The sequence below is a fragment of the Alligator mississippiensis genome, chromosome 11, assembly GCF_030867095.1.
Source record: "Alligator mississippiensis isolate rAllMis1 chromosome 11, rAllMis1, whole genome shotgun sequence".
Lineage (NCBI taxonomy): Eukaryota > Metazoa > Chordata > Crocodylia > Alligatoridae > Alligator > Alligator mississippiensis.
In genome coordinates, this window is record NC_081834.1 from 6,486,764 (window position 1) to 6,503,003 (window position 16,240).

Consider the following 16,240-nt stretch of genomic DNA (forward strand, 5'->3'; position numbering starts at 1 on the left):
CCAGCCCACCCTGGGCAGATCCGAGCAGCAGGAACTGCCAGATGTGCAGGCAAGCACCAGACGAGCCGCTGGATCAGCGGTGCGTGCTGACACCTCCCTCCCCGCACCGCCAATCCGCAGCTTTGTCCCAAGCCCACCCCATCCCAGCTGGGCAGTGATTGCCCCAGCCCCACTCCTTCCTCAGCGCAGGGGCCTTGATCTGCCCCACCCATGCTCCTTCCCTTCCCCCTGCTCCGTCTTTTCTACCACACCAGACTTACCAGCTACCAGCTGTGCTCCTCACTGCCTGTGCTGCGCTACAGATGTGCGCGTGCATGGGCCATTTATCAGCCAAATTACTGGCCTGATATGGCTGATTTCTAATACAGACATTTTTCTTTATATTGGTGCCGATCTGAGATCAGATCAATGTATCAGCGCACCTCTAGTTTTCACCAGGACCCAATCTAACCAATTACATTTTAACTAGCTTCCACAAAATAGTCTGTTCTAACTAGTTTTTGTGCAGGTAGAAATGGTTCAATTTTGATATTACAGTAAAAGCTGTGTTATCCGGCATCCCCTGGGAATGGGGGATGCTGGATAATAAAATATGCCGGTTAATTGAGTGGCCCAGATCACCACTTCTCCCACCATGTCTGGGGCATCCCACTGCCCCTCCCACGGCATCGCCACCCCTCCCACCGCATCACCGCCCCTCCTGCGGGCCCTGCAGGCCCCGTGGGTCAGGGAGGCGGGCCCCGCACAGCCTGTTATGCCCCCTGGGCCGTGGGAGCTCAGCATCACAGGCTGCTTTGCCCTGGGGGCTCAGAGAAACCAGAAGTGCCACGGTGGGCACTTCCAGTTTCACTTTATCTTACAAGCCGGCATGCCAGTTAATTGAGCATGCTGGCTTGTAAGATACCAGTTAACAGAACTTTTATTGTAATATAAAAAGTCTCTATAGTAGTCCAGGGCCTTGAACTAGGTCCAAACAACGTAAACATGACCTGTTATGGAAAAAGGCCAGAGTAGCCTTATAGACATGGTACCAAAACAGCAGAGCAGGGGTGGGCAAAATATGACCCCCAGAGCCCCTAAAAAATTAGACAAGTAATATTTATCTGCCCTGGCTGCCTGTCAAAGATGACCCAGGAGGCTCCAGTGGCAGGACCCAGCAGCAGCAGGGCCTGCCTGCCCCCCACCTGATGCCCAGCTCACAACTGGAAGCTTCTGCCTGCCAGAGGCTTCTGGCCTGAGACCCTGGGGCTGTTTCACACCTCTCTCTGTCCAAAAGTGGAGAATCAGATGGGTGGAGCAGGAAAGGGGAGTGCGGGAAGAGGATCGCCACCACAGTAGGAGCCAGCCGGCTCCTGCTGTGCTGTGCAGTCCTGGCCATGCAGCTGGGAAGCCCGCCGCTCTGGCAACACATGGGGGTGGTGTGTGGGGAACATCGGGGGGGGGGCATGGTGGCAGTGGTGGGTGAAGAAGGGAAGTGGCAGCAGGCACAGGAAAGAAAGTGGCAGCGAGTGGGAATGGGAGCAAGACCCAGCTAGAAAGCGTGGGGACTGGGCTGGCTTCTGCTGCTTTCTGCATTGCAGCCAGGAACCACACGCTACCAGGAGGTGCCTGGCCAAGCCGGCCAGCTCCGTGCCACACTGCGCTTCTCGGCCACAGTGCCGGGACCACAGAATGCAGCAGGAGCCAGACCGGCCCCTGTGGTTCCCAGCTGGCTCCTGCTGCCGCCTCTATGGCAGAGGCTGTGCACCTGCAGCTCCCACACTCGCAACAGGGGAAAACCCACACTGCAGCCGGCTGCCTTCCCTGCCTCCTGCTGTGGCTCTGCTGGGAGTGGAGGGAGCCCCAATTCCCTGCTTCACTGCAGAGTCCAGCAGAGCACTGCTTCCCCCAGTGCGAGTGCGGGAGCTGCAGGCATGCAGCACAGAGCCTCCATGATAGAGGTGGACAGACAGGCTGTGCTCCTCCCCACTACGGCCTGTGCCAGGCATGAGCTCCCTAAGCCCCCCTGCCTGATGCTGGCATTGAGGGCTGCATGCCATGTGGGGGAGTGGGGGTTCCCCACACCCCCCACCCTCCCTCATACCCCACAAACCTCCATCCCCACATATACACCCCCCCAAAACACCCTATGCCCCCCCACAAGCCTCCCACCCCATCATACACACCCTTCCTGCCACACAATATAAAAGTGAGATTATTTTTGAGTAATTATGCAATGCCTTCTATATACACTACACAAACAAATCATGATAAATGATTCTGTAATAAAATTAAAATATATTTTAATTATGGAGCTGAGGATGGCAACCCAAGTAAAAGACAACAAGAAATTGTTTTTTTAGATATATTGGGAGTAAAAGGAAGGCCCAGGGAGGAACAGGACCCCTGCTAAATGGGCAGAAACAATTGGTGACAGATAGGGGGGACAAGGCTGAACTCCTCAACGAGTTCTTTGCCTCAGTGTTCCTAAGCGAGGGGCACGACAAGTCTCTCCCTGGGGTTGCAGAGAGGCAGCAGCAAGGCGCCAGACTGCCATGCGTAGACCCTGAGGTGGTGCAGAGTCACTTGGAAGAACTGGATGCCTTTAAATCGGCAGGCCCGGATGGGCTCCATCCGAGGGTGCTGAAGGCACTGGCCGACATCATTGCAGAGCCACTGGCGGGAATATTCGAACACTCGTGGCGCACGGGCCAAGTCCCAGAGGACTGGAAAAGGGCAAACGTGGTCCCCATTTTCAAAAAGGGGAGGAAGGAGGACCCGGGCAACTATAGGCCAGTCAGTCTCACCTCCATCCTTGGTAAAGTCTTTGAAAAAATTATCAAGGCTCACATTTGTGAGAGCTCGGCAGGGCAAATTATGCTGAGGGGAAACCAGCACAGGTTTGTGGCGGGCAGATCGTGCCTGACCAACCTAGTCTCTTTCTATGACCAGGTTACGAAACGCCTGGACACAGGAGGAGGGGTGGATGTCGTATACTTAGACTTCAGGAAGGCCTTCGATACGGTATCCCACCCCATACTGGTGAACAAGCTAAGAGGCTGTGATGTGGATGACTGCACAGTCCGGTGGGTGGCGAACTGGCTAGAGGGTCGCACCCAAAGAGTCATGGTGGATGGGTCGGTCTCGACCTGGAAGGGTGTGGGCAGTGGGGTCCCGCAGGGCTCGGTCCTTGGACCGATACTCTTTAATGTCTTCATCAGCGACTTGGACAAGGGAGTGAAGTGTACTCTGTCCAAGTTTGCAGATGACACAAAGCTATGGGGAGAAGTGGACACGCCAGAGGGCAGGGAACAGCTGCAGGCAGACCTGGATAGGTTGGACAAGTGGGCAGAAAACAACACAATGCAGTTCAACAAGGAGAAATGCAAAATGCTGCACCTAGGGAGGAAAAATGTCCAGCACACCTACAGCCTAGGGAATGACCTGCTGGGTGGCACAGAGGTGGAAAGGGATCTTGGAGTCCTAGTGGACTCCAAGATGAACATGAGCCGGCAGTGAGACGAAGCCATCAGAAAAGCCAATGGCACTTTATCGTGCATCAGCAGATGCATGACGAATAGGTCCAAGGAGGTGATACTTCCCCTCTATAGGGCGCTGGTCAGACCGCAGTGGGAGTACTGCGTGCAATTCTGGGCGCCGCACTTCAAGAAGGATGCGGATAACCTGGAGAGGGTACAGCGAAGGGCAACTCGTATGGTCAAGGGCCTGCAGACCAAGCCCTACGAGGAGAGACTAGAGAAACTGGACCTTTTCAGCCTCCGCAAGAGAAGGTTGAGAGGCGACCTTGTGGCTGCCTTTAAGTTCATCACGGGGGCACAGAAGGGAATTGGTGAGTATTTATTCACCAAGGCGCCCCCAGGGGTTACAAGAAATAATGGCCACAAGCTAGCAGAGAGCAGATTCAGACTGGACATTAGGAAGAACTTCTTCACAGTTCTAGTGGCCAAGGTCTGGAACGGGCTCCCAAGGGAGGTGGTGCTCTACCCTACCCTGGGGGTCTTCAAGAGGAGGTTAGATGAGTATCCAGCTGGGGTCATCTAGACCCAGCGCTCTTTCCTGCTTATGCGGGGGGTCGGACTTGATGATCTATTGAGGTCCCTTCCGCCCCTAACATCTATGAATCTATGTTCTAGTACGTGTTTAACTTTTAGTGTATGATTTGTTTTTTTCCTGGTTCTAAGATGGCAACCCCCCAGATGAGCATTTCCGGGGGGGAGGGACTTCTGGTGCCAAAGGTCAGGGGACTTCTAGTCCCAATATGGTGACCAGGCAATGAGGCAATTGTCAAAGGGGAGGCGCGCACTACCCATGCAGCCCTTGACAGTTCACCAAAGCTTGTTTAAGCAGCCCTCCACCCAAAATAATTGATCGTCTCTGCAGTAGAGGTTTTAAGGACAAATATAAACATTGGTGAAAATGAACTAAAAGTTAACATACCTTCCTTCTTTTTGCAATTTCTAGCCAACCCCCGCACCAAAAAACATATCACTTGATAACATTTCAAGGAGGAAAACTAGGATTCATGGAAACATGGAAGATAGGAATAAAAACACCTCCCCCCCCCAGTCTTATACCTTTAGATTACTGGACTCAAGGTTTCAAAGCTAACTTGAATCAAAACAGAACAAATTACACACCTAGCTAGCAGAATAATGTCAACAGGTTTGCTGTATGTTTGGTCAAACCAGTCCACATGGGCATTTGCTGCTGAATTTCCATTATCTCTCTTATGAGAAATTAGGAAACACAATTGGCAAATTATAATACAGAGGTCAGAAGACAGGGGGGGAAAAAAGTATGTATTTACACATTCTTTATGTCATCTGATCAGTATATTTAAGGGAAATACAATTCATGCAATAAGGTCTTGCTCAACTCCTTATCTGGAAGTCTGCATTTCCTGGCATGAAAACAACTGGTGACAGCCTCCAGCTTCCTTTATGCAGTTGTATGTTGCTTTGCCATGAGAGAAAAATAAAAACTGCTCAAAACTCACTGAACCCGACATTAGAACACAGAATTCAGCAAGCAGTTCACAGCAAGATTACAGAATCTTCTGTCAAGCTGAATCGACTTGCGATCATTCAGTCTCAACAAACAAGGACATCCTCCAGCAATGCATTTACACAACTCCAATTACTTACCTTTGAGCAAAGGGATGACTGTTTTCTTTAGCCACAGAGCAGACATTAGTATAGACAAATACTAAAGGGAGGTCAAAGAATAAGACAAAAACCACACCTTATCCATGCTGAATAATGCCTGGTACTGAGGAACCACCGCATTTCGTGGCTCAGTAAGAATCCGCACGAGTGTTTTTTCATCTAGGCTGTGCAAAGGAACCACCACAGGCAAACGTCCCACAAACTCTGGAATCATGCCAAATTCAATGAGATCTCGAGCTTCAACATGGCGCAACAGGCGATCCTTTTCTTCAATGTCTTGCTGCGTGTCTGTCTCCCCACTTATGTTAGCAAGGTCAGCTGCTGCTGCAGCCCTTCTGCCCTTCCCCAAATTAGAGGGTGTCCCAAAACCAAGATACTGCAAAACAGACATCACACATTTGTGGCTTGTTAGATAGCTCAGATTTGCTACACATGCAAAAGATGCATCATCTGCAACACTATATGCTGAAATAATCAACTTGCAACCTCCATACATTCTTGAAGCTAAGTTAATACAAAGTTAAGCCAAGTCTTATATGAACCCCCAGTCAAAAATGCTAGCTACACAAAAAAACCCTACAGCTTTCCAAACATGCAGTAGTTCCAAACTTATCATTAGATATCTCCCCTACTGAAAACAAAAGCAACTCAACTTCCTCCTACCAGAAGCCCTAGGTAGGCTGATTATGTCATCCAGAAAGAGGAAGCTTATACGTGTCCAATTACTGATATCAAAGTTGAAACTGAACAAGTATTGTTTTCTGTTCACCTAAACATTGCAAATAATAGCCACGGTCTGTTTGGCCAACAGATATTACAAGTGAAGCTGTTGGCACTCATGTAAAACAGGAAAAGTTTCCCCTAGTTTTTCAATGTTTGTTTTCAGTTTCACACTTTTTTCAATGGATTTCCTCATACAATTAAGAGAGAAGCCCTACCATCACATGCAGAACTGAGTTTCACACAGGTATGCCACTTTTAACAAATAATGCAGATTTTTTCCCCCTCAAACTTAGCTCTCTTCATATCAGAATTCAGTTTGAGGCACAGAGAAAATGGAATCTGCAGATACAATTTGCCCTATGCCAGTCCTAAAAGCTGCTACCAAGAGGTACCAAAAAGAACCATTTTAAAACCATGCATCCTCACCTTTTCATTTTTTCTCCTGCTGATAATTCTGTCCAGACCGTTAAAAGCACCAGAAGCTACAAAGAGGACGTTCGTTGTATCAACCTGCACCGTTTCACCACGCAGCTTACGAGAATTCTTTTCTGGAACATTTACGATTGTACCTTCTAGTAACTTTAACAAGCCCTAGGAAGGAACACAGTCAATACAAGGAATTAAATAACAAATCTGCACACTTACGCGATGGGCAGCAGCATGCACAAAGCTGCCACGCTGTTGTCTTAGCACCACCTCCCAGCCTGGAAGCCACCCAGCTATGTCTAAGCAGTGGTAAGGGCTAATTAACACTGCCAGAAGTTAAGCTGTTAACTATCTGCAATGCTGCACCATGACACCTACGCTGCTTCTAGTGTGTATTTTAACACGTATGGAATAGAACAGCATGGATGAGGCTACTACTCGCTGGCAAAGTAAGTTTATAATCTAAATGTGACCTTCAACTAGAATGTGTACCAAATTCCACTCATCTTACTCGCACTGGATTCAGTGACTGAGTACACAATTGGGGCAAGCTGGATATGGCTCACAATGCAAATAATATCAAGTGCCAGAGGGCTAAGCAAGATGCTTGCCTGGATCAATACCGTATTCCAAAGCAGCAAAACATACGTCCTATAAAGATATTAAGGATTACTATAATTACTTTGCATTTCTACAGAAGAAAGGAGTTTAGAAACCAAATTTTCCATATTCAACAGTAGAATCTTCCTTCAAGTAACAAAATCAGTTTTTTTGTGGCCATACACTGATTAAAGTAAGGTTTGAGCACATGCAAATAAGAGAATTAGGCCAGTATGGTTCTTTTCATGTCTACATAAAATTTCATAAGATTCATAGATTTTAAGGGGCTGGAAGGGACCTCACGTCATTGGGTCCAGCCCCCCCGCTCGAGGCAGAAAGACAGAGCAATTTCACTGCAGTCATTTTTTTTTATCCTATATCAGATGTGGAACAGGAACCTCCAAAACAAATATTCTGTTTAAAGACCATCTGGCCCCTGGGCTAAAGTATATAATGGAATCCTGACATTTGTTTTCTTGTGACTTGGTCTTCATTACTTCAGTGGAATTAATTAAGTTGCAAGTAATTTACCCAAATGCTGAGAGAAGCAGAAACACAATCTAGGTCTTTCACCCTCTCACATGCTATCTCCCACATAAGCAGAGGTATTTCTAAATATTTTTCACTTGTCCATGAACTTTTAGTGACTTTAGGGATTTAAATAAAGTGAAAAAAATTAGCTACTGTTGTCCAGTTTATCTAACCTTTCGTCTGAAAGCAAATAAGAATGCCTTCTGACAAAATTATTTCATCTGAGACCAGAGAAAGGGTGCTGATATCCAGAAGTTTGTCTAAATCTATTCTAACCGTGCAGTGGATCCAACAAAAGAGACCACCCACAAAAACATCTTGCCTCTTGCATATTTCATCCAGGTCTTTTTTAGGGGGAAAAGAAAGGGTAGAGAAGGGTGGTGGAATAGTAGCTGAAGTGCTCTGGGTTTAAAAAGTGAAGAAGCTAATAAAATATGCATCTATAAATTCAGACACGATCTGGGACTTGATGGGCCAAGTGTTCCACAAGGATGAAGTACTTACTTGCTGAACGCCTTCTCCTCCTACATCCCGTAACTGATGAATGCCTGGCACACTGCCAATCTTATCTACTTCATCCAGAAAAACAATTCCTACAGTTATAGAAAATGCAATTAAGGAAGGCTCTCTCTGGGAGAGAGAAATATAACCTATGCACTCAGAAGAATGCAGTCTTAAAGAGAACAGGTTGCTAAAGCAATGTAACAGATTGCTGAACATTACTTCAGCAACTTGCTAGATGATATGAAAAAAATAACCTGTTACATCTGTTCATAAACTTTTGAAAGGTTTGCTAAGTTTCAAACTGTTTACTCAGAGCTTCTGAAGACACGTGGCTCAAGTTTACCTTGCTGGGCTTTTTCTACATTATAGTTGGCATCTTGCAGTAGCTTTGCAATGACGGACTCAATGTCTTCACCAACATAGCCAGCTTGAGTCAAGGTGGTACAATCACAGATAGCGAAAGGTACATCAAGGCATTTAGCTAAGGTCTGAGCCAGCAGGGTTTTGCCTAGGAGAAAACGCACACACACATATTTATACAACTTGTTTTGTAACATTCGTAAAAATCCTGCGGCAATATACAAAACCACAAGTATTCTCCTTCCAGAAACATCATTTTTTATTAGACAATTAATGTTAATAATTCCATCAATAACACTTTTAGATAAGTCTGTTCTAAAATAGCATGTGCTATCAACTTTGGTCCCCAGCTAACTGAATATATCTCTAAAACATGCTCTATAATTAATATATAAGCCACAATCTATGTGCAATGTGACAAAGATTAAATACAATATTCCAGGGATATATTTGGTAGCTGTGCTGATCTGAGACAAAAAGAAATGCAAAACTCTACAACTCATGGTTCAGAGATGACACCTTTTATTAGACCAACTAAGAAATCGCAGAATGTCTTAGTTGGTCTAATAAAAGATATCCTCACTGAACCAAGCGTTCTAGAGTTTTAAATAAGATATTGGCACTCATTTGTTAATATCTGAAAGTACGATTTGCAGATGCATACTACAGAGATACTTTCTACCTTGTAGCTTGATGATTACAGTCAAGGTTCTTTGTTGCATGAAATAATTTATTGTAGGGAATGCATTTTAAAATTTTGCAGAAAACTACCTAGGTTCAAAGAGACTTAAAATCTGGCAGTTGGAAAGGAGAGAGCTGTAATATAATCTAGTTGTGTGTGCTATACTAACTGTATTGCAGTAATGTAAAACTAATTTCAGTTTGTTTTAGGTAAGCTTCAACTTACAGCGAATTGTTTCAGTTCACCTTTACTGTGACTCAGGCTAAAACAGCAAATTTGTTGCTTATTACGTGCTTTCCATTTTTACTTCCTTCCATCTTTCCTAATATTCAGCCACAGCTGCCCAAAACAACTATGCTAGACTAACATTTCTTGAAACAGGGAACTCATGCTATGTTTGTGGCATATCAAAATACATTACGTAAAGATCTAATCTGGCTATTCAGCGATGCCCATGTGAATACAGTCCGGTGACAAGGAGGTCATTCTCAAAACCCCATGTTAAATGAAAAGTTTCCAGACTTCTCCCCCATAAATGAATTAACTGAAGGCAGCACTATTCTGTGGTGTTTGTTCTACAGAAATGTTTGTCAAGTTATTTTTGAAGCTCCTTAAAGATACAATGTAGAATGGTAGAAGCCCCAAAGAAGTGGCCAATAGATAAGTCTTAATTTTCAGTGAAACCCAGTTACATTATTGCCCTCTGCAAAAGGAGCTTCATAACAGAGGGGGCCTTCATCTGTTAATTTACCTACATGTAGGTTTCCAGTCTAGGACAAGACAAGGAAGTTCCATGTAGACAAACCCAAGCCTTTTCAGCATTTTGATGGGGGTTGGGGATTAGCCTTCAAGCACAAAACTGGAATTGTATATGATTTATATTGGGATAAGCCTGCCTCGGACAGACGGCTGGAACTAGATAACTTCTTGAGATCAGTTCCAGCCTTACGCTCTATGTTAATCCTATGAGCTGTGGGGAGGAGGAGGAAATGGGGAAAACTCCATACATATACATATACATTTGTCTTTAAAGAACAGTAACTCATTCTGCCAATAGATATTATTTCAGAGCAATCCACCACATCTTATCAAAAAGGCAGATACTAAAGAGCTACCAAATGTTATTTTAGTTAATGGAAACCTGCAATGAGATTTTCAGATGGTTGGAACACCTCAACACATTGCTTTAACATGCTTATGTCCTAGTTGTAGAATACTACTAGGAATCTGCATTGGCTATCATAGAGGAATCAAGATGCCAAAGCAACAAAATTAGCTAAGGCACCCCCTCACACACAAACACACACGCACAATTGGGCAACTAGAGGCTACAATGCTTCATGATTTTTGTCTTCAGGAATGATCAAATGGGATGCTTGTTACTCATACTTGTTCTACACATCTTAGGCCTCTCAATTTCTTAGGAAATCTCATGCTTTGGAGAAGGGAGTTGCATGTAACTGAAAACTGTGGTTGAGACCTGCTGGTCAAATGGCAGGATTGGCAAGATTTCTTTTGGAACAGTTCTTCCCTTCAACTTTCTCCGTTTAAATAAATTACTTGCATTTCTCTCCTTTTAGTCACATGCCATGCTTTTATTTACAAGTGGTACCAAAAATATTTTCAAATATATTATCTACGTCAATCCTATACATCAGCAAATATCAACATGTACCATAGAGGACTTGGAATCTATACAAGCGTTCCATTACAGACCTGACCCAGTTGGTCCAAGCAGCAAAATATTACTTTTTTCAAGCTTTATGTCATCATAGGGTGAATCTAGTACTTCGCCTCCACGTTTCTCCTGAGGCATCTGCTGATTCACTTGCTGTTGCATTGATGCTCCTAAAGCATTACCATGTGGACTGATTCCAGCAATCTGCAGCAGTTCTGAAATGAACAACAAGAGCGTTGTTGGGGAACCAGGTTTAACGTGAACTGGCAGGGTATCTGGCACAGCTGTTGCACATGTAATTAAGTTTTTTAACTGAGGTTTCTTGTAATCTTTTAGAGCAGAGGTGGGCAACTATTTTGGCTGGCAAGCCACTTAGCGAGTTTTGGTGAGCTGTTGAGGGTCACACACAAAATCTTTCAGAAGATATCATTTTAACCAGTCACAGATAAAACAAGTCATATTAAAAATCAAACATCTACTATACTAGGGGTGGGCAATTATTTGGGTGGCTGGGCAGAAGCTACTGCTTGGTGCAGGGAAAAAAGCAGGGCCCAGCAGTGAGCACAGCTGCCTCCCCCTTCCTGCTGTGGGGGCCGCCTTGCTGTGGCCACCCAGAGCCTGCACCAGGGCTCTCCCTCCCTGCTGCCACCAGTGCACAGCCCTGGCCTCGGACCACCCAACTTAGGGGGTCAGGGTCCTTGCAGCGCCCGCTCCAGACCCACCCACCGCAGCCACAGTGAGTGGTAACAGCCAGGTAGAAGCTTCTGCTCTGAGTGGGAAAAAAACGGGCCCCAGGGGCAGGTGCACCCACCTCCCCCTTTGCCACTGCCAGGCCCTTCTCACTGCTGCCACCTGGGAGTTGCGCTGCGGCTCTCCTTCCCACTGCCACTGCCTTGCTGGGTGCGAGGGCCTGGGGCGGCCTGGAGGTGGCAGCAGGGAAGAGAGGCCCAGTGTGGTCTCTAGGGAGCAGCAGCAGCAAGGGCCCAGCAGCGGTGAGGGGAAGGTGGCTGCACCTGCCACCAGGCCCCACTTCTTTCTTGCACGGAGCAGCAGCTTCTGCCCAGCCACCACCGTCGCTCATCATGGGCAGGGCGGGCACTGCAGGGAACCCAACCACCTGCGTGGGACAGGCCAGGGCCTGGGCTGTGTACTCAGCCTGGCGCACCGATCCTGGCTGGTCTCCATGGGGTTAGGACCAGTGGCAGCAGCAGCTGGATAGAGACACCACTGCTAGAACTGCTGAGAAATGAAGTCTGGACACAGCCGCCCCAGCCCCGCTGTGCATCTGGGGGTGGCAGGATGCACCAGGGGCCAGACGAGACCAAGGGCTTGCTGCGGGCTGCCAAGTCCCTCTGAGAGTCAGATCTGGCCCATGGGCTATATTTTGCCAATCCCTGCACTATTTTAATTTTTTTATTTAAAAAAATAATTGTGGTCCTGATTTATGGGTTTTTTAATAGTGTATATAGATGCAATTGCATAATAGTTCAAAATAAAGTTTTATTCTTACATATTTTGTAGGGGGAGGGTGTGCATGTGTGGGTGGGTGTGTGGATGAGGGTGTTTGGGAGGATGGATGTGTGTGTGTAGGGGGGGCTGCCCATGCATTAGGTCCAGGGAGCCAACCAGGGGAGGGGGAGGGAGGCACACATGCAGCAGAGTGGGGCAGGGCAAGGAGGTGCAGTCCACCCCCACTTCTGCTGCCATTGGGCCCATGGTGCTCTGCATGGAGCCAAGCCATGCCTGCTCCCTGCTGAGGAACCCACGGCACACTCCTGTCCACACTGACCAACAAAACTGCCCTGGCCTGGCCAGCATGCACAGCTTCCTTATAGGGCTGCTTCCACTGCTGTCTGGGTGCTGCTCAGTTTCCCCCCCGCCTCTAGAGACTTGTCCTCCTCCTGCCCCTGCTGTGCTACTCCAGCTGCCTTCCACCCCCCTTGACTGCCCACAGGTGGCTGCTCATCATGCCAAGCAGCCAAGGGGGTGGAAGGCAGCTGGGAGCTGGAGCTAGAGCCTCACACACTGGGGCAGGACCTGCCTGGCTGCAGCTTCCCCCTTGCCTGGCAGGCGTGGCACAGCAGGGGCAGAAGGAGAAGGAGCCACTGGAGGTGGTGGGAGCCGAGCAGTACCTGGGTGGCTGTAGCAGCAGCAGCAGGAGCATCCCCACCAGAAAGCTGTGCACACTGGCTAGGGCAGTGTCTTTGGTGGGTACAGGCCAGAATGTGGTGCAGGCTGCCCCAGAGAGGACTCAGGCCTGTGGGAAGCGCTGCGGAGGTGGCCGTGGGCTGGATACAGTCAATTGGCAGGCTGGATCCTGCCCGTGGGCTGTATTTTGCCCACTCAGTTTTATAGTTTTGGTCTTCAAACCTGTAATTCTATCTAAGAAAATACATACGGATTCAAACAAATGTAGCTGGTATACACAGTGCAAAAGAGGATTTGCATTTACTTATGTATCTGTGCACACATTTTCAAAAGTTTGAAGAGATTTCCAAACACAAACAGCAATGCTGTGGGGACTCATCTAAAACATTCTAAATTTAAAGCAAGCTCATTAGAAACCTCTAGTTCTCACATATACATAAAGTACCCTGCTTTTTATGAAAAAAGGAAAATAAAAGCACATAGGTAGGACAATAAGTAAGGTATAAAGGCAAATGTAAAATTGGCCAACCACCAATATGTACAAAATCCAGTTATGTTGTGAAAAGTAACTATACAAAACTATCCCATAACAACAGTTCTGAAACCTGGGTACATTTAATGGTAAACTAAGGGGTTTTTTTGGGAGGGGAGGGAGGGTGGGGGGGATTTTGTTTATTTGTTTGGTTTAATGTTTTTTAACACATTTCTTTATTCCTTAGTAATGTAGGGCTGGATTTTATTCACACTCACCCATCAACATAATTTTAAATTAACTCTAATTGCAGTGCAGGATTTTGAAATTTAAGATGATGGAATTGAATAGGTGTGAATGAATTTAATGAACTGGTCTGCAGAAGCACTACTGGTCATGGGTAGCATATGAAACTAAAGAAGCCAGCTTTACAGCGCACTTCAGGTTAGGGGGAAAAGCCTCTTGAGAACTATGCAAACGTGTACAAGCGTCAGTAAGACGGACAAAGCTGTTCTGACTGTCAGAGTACAAACACAACACAGCATATCAAACCTTGCCTGGTTAATGTTGACAAAAGTTGACACGAGGCATTATCTACAAGGTAATGATTTACATTTCCCTTAGCCTCACACAGATGGTATCAGAAATTTATAGAGTTCAAATACCTCACTTTTGAGTAAATAACTCTCAGCTTTCACTTGTTTTATCATTTAAAAAACAAAACAAAACATAAATGCTTATGTAAGGTATCTTTAACAAGCGGTGGGTAAACTTTACCTGCCATCCACCTAGGATTAGAAACCGTGGTTACCTCAGTCACAAACATTGTTAAAGCAGTCAATGAACTACTTTTGGGAGTAAATCAAGCAGAATCTGGCCAGTAATTTCAATCAAATCATCACAAAAACCATATTTTAATGTTAATTTCAAAAGGTAAATATTGCAGAGGAGGACATGAGGAGAGTTCACTTACTTGTAAATCTGTACTCATCCTCCCGTCTTCTTATTTCTAATTCTAAGAGAGGATGAAAACAGTAATATAAAAGATTATAAATGCTCCACCTCTTGCCCTCTTCTGAATACACTTCATCATGGGGTAACAAATATATTTCTAGCAAGAAATCCCCGTGTGAATTCTAGCTTTTATTACATTCTAATACTCGCCCCCATATAAAATGACAGCAGGCTGCCTATTCAATACAATAATGATCTTAAGTTACTGTATTACGATCCCCCAAAATCTTGAAATAAGATTCTTACAGCAACAAATCCACACCATAAACTTGACTTAAAATAAAGAACTGTAATATTTAGTTTAGCATAGGTGAAGTAATTTTAGAGGGTTATTTCAAAGGATTATCAATTATACTTGTTGTATTTGTACAACAAACGTTGTAATTTGTTGTATGCTCTTTGTCTTTATTCTGCTTCTGTCGAGTGTCTTATACAATAGCCACTCTGAGACACCACCACAGCAGCATCCAGTGCAACTACTACTGTTTGTGATTTCTTCAATTAAAAGTTAGAAATAGCTTTGAGATAAATGCAAAAAATGAAAGTTGTTATTAAAAGCAGTATTTCTTTATACTCAGCATAACACTTAAGACTTTAAATCAGATTGACACTCCTTATAAACCAACTACAGTAGAGCAATCCCACTTCTAAAAATAAAGTAAACTGATATGACTGCATAAATACTGTGCAGTCAAAGTACTACCAACAAGTAATCTCATTTAAGCTTGCTGGATATTTAATATTAAAATGACTGAACAGATACTGCTGATGTGGAAGCAAAGTTAATTTTTCACCAGGTTATAGTGCACAGAATATAGTTTAAGTAGACTAATTATTAAGTAGTAAAGCAGATTAGCAAGAAAAAGTTTATAGGTGGCTCATGTTTATAAAATAATTTTTTTTCACCTGAAAAAAGCGTGCTGACAGAGATGCTATTTAAAACAAGTTATCCAATACAAATTAATGCTATAAAAATGTACAGCTTATCCAAATAAATAGCAAAAAAAATCTACATAAGTGAAGGATTTGCAGCACATGAAGATAACTCAGTGGTTCTCAACCAGGATAACTTGACTAGCTAACAGTCCCCTGTGCGCCACATGCACAGCAGTGGTGTGCAAAATGGGCCATATTCGATCCAGATTTGGCCCAAATCAGGGATTCGATTTGTTAACTCACATCACTGTCCCTGATTCGATACGGCCGAATCCTAATCCAAAGATTCGATGCTGATTCGGAAAATCAGCGATTAGGCCACAGACACAGCTTTAAATGTTTTTTCTACGTACCTCGAGGTACCAGGCACAGCTTGTGAATGCTGCGATGCTGGAGCAGATGGAGCATCCCACAGGAGCGCACCCCCCCCCCCCATGTGCTTGGTGGTGAACCCAGAACACTGTCCCCCCCCTGCTCAGCAATCAGTTGGGGGGGGGGGACCCTGGGTGCCCCCCCCAGACCCAGAAGACAAGCCAGAGGGGCACAAGGGAGCCCCATAGTGCGCTCCCTAGAGCACCCAGAAGTGGACTGGAAGTGCTTCCGGTCCACTTCTGGGCCTGCTGCCCAGCGCACTGGGGAACCCCCTGCACTCCTGTGGGACACTCCATACCCCAGCGCTACAACATTCACGAGCCCCTCATACCTTGAGGTATGTAGAAAAAACATTTAAAGCTGTGTCTATGTCCAAAACTTTCCAAATCAATTTGGAGGGGTCCAATTCAATTCAAAGAGGAGATTAAAAGGGTCCTCCGATTTGATTCAGATTTGGAGATTTGGCCACCGCATCAGGCTAAGCCTCTGCCGAATCAAATCAGGGACCGAAGCTTCGCACAGCCCTAGTGCACAGCAAGACTGGAAAGCAAGACTGTGATTGCACACACATACTCTCCTGCCCAATTAGAATGGTCTGATAAGCCCCAGGCAAGCAGGACGTGCCTGCT

At 45.7% G+C, this 16,240-nt stretch overlaps 1 protein-coding gene across 4 annotated transcripts in view; it reads right to left on the reverse strand.

Moving 5' to 3' along the window:
- The window catches only part of CLPX (caseinolytic mitochondrial matrix peptidase chaperone subunit X), a 41,278-nt gene that overhangs the window by 4,510 nt on the left and 20,528 nt on the right, over positions 1-16,240 (reverse strand). For 3 of the 4 annotated variants that reach the window (XM_006275660.4, XM_019477645.2, XM_014606019.3), the window contains 6 exons: positions 14,263-14,304; positions 10,708-10,884; positions 8,293-8,457; positions 7,950-8,038; positions 6,315-6,479; positions 5,242-5,541 (listed from right to left, as the gene is read on the reverse strand). In XM_006275660.4, the coding sequence (XP_006275722.2) occupies positions 5,242-5,541; positions 6,315-6,479; positions 7,950-8,038; positions 8,293-8,457; positions 10,708-10,884; positions 14,263-14,304 (938 nt within the window). The remainder of the gene's footprint in view (positions 1-5,241; positions 5,542-6,314; positions 6,480-7,949; positions 8,039-8,292; positions 8,458-10,707; positions 10,885-14,262; positions 14,305-16,240) is intronic. The other variant, XM_019477646.2, reaches the window with a different exon arrangement.